At 41.1% G+C, this 7,837-nt stretch overlaps 1 protein-coding gene across 1 annotated transcript; it reads left to right on the top strand.

Moving 5' to 3' along the window:
- Nucleotides 1-1,399: 1,399 nt before the first annotated feature.
- LOC308381326 (snake venom serine protease 3-like) lies at nucleotides 1,400-6,707 on the top strand (the record flags this gene model as incomplete). The annotated part of the gene is made up of 5 exons (XM_080858878.1): nucleotides 1,400-1,445; nucleotides 2,674-2,932; nucleotides 3,435-3,709; nucleotides 5,833-5,936; nucleotides 6,564-6,707. 5 exons carry the CDS (start codon nucleotides 1,400-1,402, stop codon nucleotides 6,705-6,707), a joined length of 828 nt encoding a protein of 275 aa, XP_080715004.1.
- Between the last annotated feature and the right edge of the window lie 1,130 nt (nucleotides 6,708-7,837).

Below are 7,837 nucleotides of genomic sequence, written 5' to 3'. Positions count from 1 at the left end.
AGAAAGATGTGGAGAGAAAAAAGTACAGAAGTTGCCTCGTAATATTCCTAGTTGAATGGAGAGGGACAGAGAGTAGAGGAACATTGGAACCTTGGCGCAGGTTTCAGTGAAGCACAGGTGCAGGCAAGCTGGATTATGATGTCATAATGGCCCAATGTAAGTCTATGGGAGAATTTGTATGTGTTTTTCTCTTTTTTTTATAATATCTTAAAACGTATAAAGTTTATAAAGTAGCACATGTATCCTTTATGATACCTATACCTAACAATACAGGAATGTCGGGCACTGTAATAAGAAGCCACCGGATAACTCTACAGGGCATTTCTAACCCTGGTAACAAAGCTAAAAATCATAGATAAGATACAGTAAATAAATAACAAAGTAAATTGGTAAATAGTGCATTTGATTAGCTAGTAAAAAGCATCTGAGAACAGTCTAGATTTACAGTAAAACTGGGTACAGCACATTTGGTGTCATCAGGAGGTTGGTTCTAGAGCAGGCAGCACAGCAGCCAAAAGTCGCTTCACCATGTTTAGTTCTGACAGAAGGTATGAGAAACAGGTTGTCACAGTGACTGATGTGTATTGGGAACTAGGCAGGGAGGTTATAATGCACTATGCAACATGGTATGAGATTCTTGAATCATAGTTATATAACCTGGCAGTACCATTAGTAAACTAAATCAACATCTCATAATGCATTGTGTACATTGCTATAGAGTCTAATGCGTGTTTGTAAGTGAATATAACAATTATTATTATACCTTCTGATTACATTATATCATCTTATGAATGTACATATATGTATAAATCATTATAAACATTGCTATCATAGAACGTGTTACCAAATTATTCAGAAATACATCTACAGAGTCTGACAGTTGACTCCAGGTCCTTTAAAGTGCATGCTCAAAAGAGAGTACTCATGTGACTCTCTTTCACCACATTCAAATTCATTGAGCATCTGTATGAATAGTCTGTGTAGATATGTAATTTCCCAGTAACTTGTGATATGGTCTGAGCCATCATTCTCATCGTCCTCATCTCTCTCACGCACACACACACACACACACCCACACACCCACACACACACCCACACCCACACACACACACACACACACACACACACACACACACACACACACACACATACACACACACACACACCGACACACACACATACACAAATAGGGTAATGCTGATGTTGCTATGATCTACCACCTGTCGCATCCCAAATTGAAATGTGTCAAAGAGAGGTTGTCCAGCCAATGAGAGGAGGGAGGACTGCCAGGTGTGTGAATCGTTGATTGGACAGAGATGGACAGAACAATATTAAGGTTTATATATTCACAGTACTTTGACACTGTAAGCAGACACTCTCATCGGATGCAAGAAAAAACATGGCTTCAGTGAAGAGTTGCGTTGTCTTGGCTTTGGTGCTGGCAGGTGAGAGACACATTAATCTTCTGTCTTGACAAGAGGATACACTTACCTTTTAGGCGTTTCGTTGTTGGTAAAACGGATAAAAAATAAAGTAGTAATATCATTGTGGTTAGAATGATTAGAATGGAATTTATTTCAATTTTTCTCATGATGGTTGGTTGCTGCGAAGACTGCAAAAACTGCTGTTTGACTAGCTGACTGTCCACTGCATAGTGTTGCCATATGGCCACAATTAATTTATCTTAGTTTTTCTGATAGGCAGTAACACAACACTTATTTTTGAAAAGGGGGACCTTTGCTTTTTATATATATATATGTACTGTAGGGGTCTTTTTGTCTGAAGGCCCCTACCTGAGGGTGGTCAAAATTGATGCATTATTCAGCATTTAGGCACATTTCTTTAAGGAAAAAATATTAAAATAGTGCCGGATTTAATTTGATCATTAATACAAGTTGAGATATAATGAGTTTTTTGTCAAATTAATTTGTAATTGCTGCCATATGACAAAAACATGCAAGAATGTAACTTATTTGTGTCCATTCAAGTAAGTGGGATGTTATGAGCTTACATAGCACTATTAGATACTCTGATAATACATTTCCATCTTTTGATAATATTTTGAAGTAAAAAGTATTCAGACATATTGGAGCCTTATGAAATATTGTAAATGTTTGCAAATAAGTGTGAAATATAGACCAGATAGTATAGTCAGCTCAGACCTGCTGTTTTCTACTTAGAAGACAACCGCATTGACAGTGTTGGCTCTTTAAACAGAGTGAGGATAAGAAGGATTACAGTAATGAGGAGAGCACCATTGATTTGTGTAGCGTATGGAGACAGCAGTCACCCAGCCTTTGGCTTTATTACCACGGGGACCTGGGTCGAGGCTGGGTGAGGTGGCTGTTCTCTCCCTTCACTACAAATGGTGTAAGAAGTGTAATGGCTTGCCCTGGGGCTGTCAAGGGCACGCTCCGTAGGGTGTGTGTGAAGGGCATGGGCATGCTTGGCGAAGGGAGGGCTGTGTGACTGTGTGATGTCACTCAAGTTGAGGATGAACTGACTTTCTCTGCTTAGTTTTGAATCTTGAAGAAACCCTTCATGTTAAGCGGTTGTAGATTTGTGCAGTTACAATTAATAACCAGTAATATGGCTCAATTGCACCTCTTTTGAATTCCTGAAAAATTTCTGCTGGCTTCATACACGTTGCCTGTCTCTGTCCTCTCTCCAAAGGCTGGCAGTTAGGATGTGTCCTGGGGCAGGAGGAGGAGGAACAGGGGGAAGAAGGTGGCGGAGATGAAGCCAAGAAGGTAGAAGATGGAGGAGCGACGAAGCCAGGTGCAGCCAGGGAACCCTGCACTGCCATGGAGGCGAACCACCAAGTGCTCCTGATGCTGCAGCCCCAACAGAGCAAGACCCCAACCAAGATCCGCTGCGGGGGCAGCCTGATCGACCAACTCTGGGTACTGACTGCTGCCCACTGCGACCATAAGTAAGTAAGAAGGGGGGGTGGGGATGGATGACAAGCGAATGGAGAGAAAGAAAGATATCAGAGAGGGGAAGAAAGAAGATAAAAAATACTTGGTGCTGACTAGTGAGGAAGAGAGATGGAGGGAGGGAAGAAGGGTGAAAGCCATGGGCATCGTTAAACATGGGTGTCCGTGGCTACAGCCCCGGATGTTTAATGATGTTGATGTTTTTTAAATTGCCTATATCTATATCTGTCTCTTCCGATCATGTCATGGGAGAGGGGGATAGAAACCTATATGTAATCATAGAAAACAACATATGTTACCACAGTATGTGTATGTTTGTACGTATGTATTAATGTATGTATGTATGTATGTATGTACTGTATGCATGTATGTGCGTGTGTGCCACCACAGTCTGTATAATTTTAATTATTATATTTTTATTTTTAAGTGATGTGTCAATGTAAGTGACTTGCTGGCAGACAGTAAATGAAACAATGAATTTCTCCCTCCCAAATGAAGGGATCTGGTAGCGGTGCTAAGTTATGACCACACATTCAGTAAACATGATGTGATCAAGATCGACAAAAAGAAGACGTATGAGAGGGAAGGTGTGCATGGCATCATGTTGCTGAAGCTGGACAGATCATGGCTCCGCATCAAAATCAGCAAGTACCCTGTCATCAGCCTGCCTAGCAAGAGTAGCTGCAGCAAGCCTCCAACGGGTCGCAATGTCAAGTTTGTGGGCTGGAAGGAAGCCAAACTACCAGAAGAAGAGCTTACACCAATATCTGCCGGTAAAGAAATTACACAGACAGAGAGAGAGAGAGAGAGAGAGAGAGAGAGAGAGAGAGAGCACAACACAGCAAGCGAGTTGTTGGAGTAGGAAGGCTACCTGGGATCTGATGTTTATGGCAAGCTAGCTAATTATTGCTGAAGAAAATGTTTCTTAACCAAATAAACAGAACTTAACATCGTACACTTTGGTGGCAATTATAACATTAGATGTGTTTCTACTATATGGCCAAACAGGGGCGCTGCCAGGAATTTTGGGCCCTATGAAAGATTCTAGGGGAGAGGCATGTTTGGCAATTTTTTGGGGTGCCCATTTGAAATAAATCTTCATTATCAATGATAAATATATTGTATAATGGGCTGAAATGGAAGGCACCCAATGCATTCACTTTAATTATGTCAAATTAAGATTCACTAGCATTAATAACTGATTATAAAAACCAACATTCTATAGGTAGGGACTGATATTATTGTTTCGAAATACTAGAGAGATATATTAATGCAAAGAATAGAGAGATGTCGGTAGTTATTTCTTGTATTTCGAATTTGCTCGTTCACACTAACAAAATAGCTAGCTAGCTTAGTGTTAACATAGCCCACTACATTACAATATTCCCTTTCATTAACCTCAAGTAAACCTACATTTGAGCAGGTAACAATCGTTAACAACTACAGATAACAGATACAGCCACATTCTGTAACTACCCGTACTTACAATTTCACTCCTTGCACCGTTTACTTTGAGCTAAACTCCATGGCTATAATCCTGGCTGTCTTGAAGAGACGTTAGGCAGAAACAAATACATTGTAACGCTGGTTGCACAGGTTATGCAGACGCAGACCACTTTGATTGACTGACACACGCACACATTGTTCAAATCATACGCTGGACACTTTATTAGTATTTCTACATGGGTTTAGATAATGATCAGGCTATAATAAGACCACATCGGCTATGTAATCGCTGACAACCGGGACGATTTCATAGTGGTTGGTGTAAACCGGGACATATTAGCGTCCCGACAGGTTTTTGCCGGGACGCGGGACACGCAACTCAAAATCGGGAGGGTCCCGGTAAAACCGGGACGTCTGGTCACCCTAGGTTAAGACCTGACCTCAGCCAGCCCAGCCGCTCTGTACACCTGCTGCCTGCCAGTGCCAGCATCTCGCATTTCGGATGCTGTTCGATTCAACGCATCGCGCGTTGCGGCCGAACCATTTCGCAAGAGCTCAGGGGGAAGGGCAAATGACAATATGTTAAATAACTAACGAAAACGTTATGGAAATCGACAGTTGTGAGTTTAATACGTTTATTTCCAATTACCATTTCTTTGTAATGAGACATTTAAAAAAAAAAAGGCAAGAATATTAATATTATATTATTAATTGCCATCTGCGGGCCGTGGGCCGTGCTGCGTTGGGCTGGGCCGTTAGAATCAGTACCACCTTTCCCCGCCAGTCACACCCCTGTGGCCAAATTCAGGCAAGCTTGTGCGTGCCAAGACCAGTTGCGTTTCCATTATCACTTCCCAGTCTTGATCGTGCCTCAAGCTTCTAGCTTAATGGATATGTTTTATTTCAGTACATTCCACAAAGCGAAGATCAAAAGCAACAAACAGCAATTTCGGTTTCCATTATTTATATTTTCATAACTTACTCTGCTGTAAGTCATTGGCACCTGGCATCCAGACTTCATCACATGGCATCTCGGTTTGAACTTCCCACTCTGGCTATCGGCCAATATCGGCTGGCTATCGGCCAATTAGACGCAAATATTTTTGTTGTCGCACCTTGAGGCCTCAAGCCATAATCCCTGACTGGCCTGAAGATGGCCCTAGCTCACAACTGCCTGATAGTGTAATCACAGCTGCTGAGGTCTGAGTTGCGCAGCAGTTAAATCAGCCAGAGCCATATCATTAATATCAGAACCTATATTACTGTAGTAATTTAGTAAGCACTTTTTTTTCAAAACAACACAGTATCATATAAACTGTACATATTCTTTTTAATCAGAACCTTCTACTTGACTGCTGACAAGCCTGTAGTTTTCACCTCATTAGCTTTGTTCATAGTGGTGAACTTAAATGTTATATTTTGAAGCCTAACACTACCCCCACTCCCACAGGCAACATTCCCAGCGCCCAGTGTAGGACCCTGAAGGTGACTGACGTGACGGACGGCAAATCTAATTTGGTGTATGCTGGAGGTGCAGGGGACGATCCCTGTAGTGTAAGTGGCTTTCGCCTCTTAAAGTTCTTCTCCTGGCATTGATTAAACCCCTAAAACTCATCTATGGTCCTCAATATTACAGATTTAGAGATTTTTTGTTGAACACAATCCCCTAACAGCCCTGAAATGGCTTGGATGTAATTCTTCATGGTTGTCTCTTTTAGTATTTGATAAGCTGTGAATATGCAAATAAGACACACCTGGCTTCTCCTCTGATCGCTCGACGTAGCCTTATGCTAATGACATGGGAAGCCCCACACCGCAAATTGACAGGATTGGTTCCTTAGGTGTGTGTATGAAACCCAGGCTGTCTGATTCCATGTTTTTCAGTCATTGATACACTGCAGGTCCAAGGTGGAAATATTCAGCCATGATATTGACAGCTAATTTCGCTCATGATATGTCATTAATTATATTAAAAAAACACCATACAGACATGCTAACAAGGTTGGAAACTTGATTTTCACTGGAGGAGATCTTAAATACACACACACACACACACACACAGAAATGCTGAAACATTCATAGATGTTGAGATATGTAAACACTCACTTCACTCAATAACATTTTTAATCAGATGTCTTCATCTTCATGCCCTTTCTCTCTCCCTCACACACAAACACACAGGGGGATTCTGGTGGTGCAATGATCTTTGATGACCTGCTCTATGGAGTGGTCGAGGGCAGAACTAAGACTACCTGCTCAGCCCCTATCAAGTTCTCCAGCATTTGTGCTGTTCGGGATTGGATCCTCAAGAAGACAAAGATATAAACCCACTTATTTGAGATTCAGTGACAAATGATGTGGGACAAATCACAAATGTGTCTTCTTTGTTTGATGATAGTAAAGAACACAATCTGATGCATGAACATATCTTTTGTCTTTCTGTTCATTCTGTGAATACATTGAGTGAATTTCACGTGCAGTATAGCAGTGAGCTCTCCTGTTTAGTATGTAGCACATAATCAGTAGGCCTACTGACTGTCTCACTGTTATGATTCAGATTTACAGCAAGACATATACACATTTTATAAAAAATATATTGTGGGAAAACATCAGCTTTTATACGCATTTTCAAGTTATTAACCATCAGTGTAGTATTCATTCTTAAGGGCACAGTCTAGGTTGTTGGTTGTCTAGGTTGTTGGTTGTTGGTATTTGAGTTCAAGGATCCTTGCCAGTCATGTTGTAGTTGTTTTTTGCTAGCTGTCTGTTCTGTGTGTGTGTGTGTGTGTGTTTATGTGAGTGAGTCTGTGTGTGTTTGCTAAAAAATTCAAACAAACAAATTGGCTCGGACCGAGCTGTACACTATTTGAGCAAATCAACACTCAAATGCCAACAACCAGAATCATAGACTGTGCCTTTAAACATGAATACTACACTGATGGTTAATAACTTCCAAATGTTCACTTATTCAACTCTTACCGAAAGCAACTTGCCAAACGGCACATATATGCCAGACTACATGTTCTCAGCACACAGGACAGGTAGGATTGTGAGGAGCTATTTGCTGAATTTGACAAAAAGTGATATGGAAAAGAACACTGTTAGTATGACCCAAGTGTTTGAGATGTGAGCTGCAAGCTAGTCCCTTTGAATAAAACCTACACTAACACTCCTTCAAGATTTTAGTCACACTGGAATCTTACTGAATGTTTCCAGGCAGTGAATGTAGGTTGACGATGCAAGGATGTCCCTTTTTACTAGCTTTTCATGGACTGTTATGGCCAGTTCCGGATAGCTCATTGAAAGGTAAAATTTTGAAAAACGTAGGTGCAATTTCCCGCATTCTTGTGCATCTTACCATGTTTTTAGATAGAAAAAGGGAGTTAAACTAGTCATGCAGTTGAGAACTTCCGTTCAGGTCAGAAATGGCCAAATGTGTATTGAAACCCATAGTC

Source organism: Sprattus sprattus (assembly GCF_963457725.1).
Source record: "Sprattus sprattus genome assembly, chromosome: 2".
Classification (NCBI taxonomy): Eukaryota; Metazoa; Chordata; class Actinopteri; order Clupeiformes; family Clupeidae; genus Sprattus; species Sprattus sprattus.
Note: the sequence above shows the minus strand (reverse complement) of the source record. Positions and strands in the feature narration are given on the sequence as shown.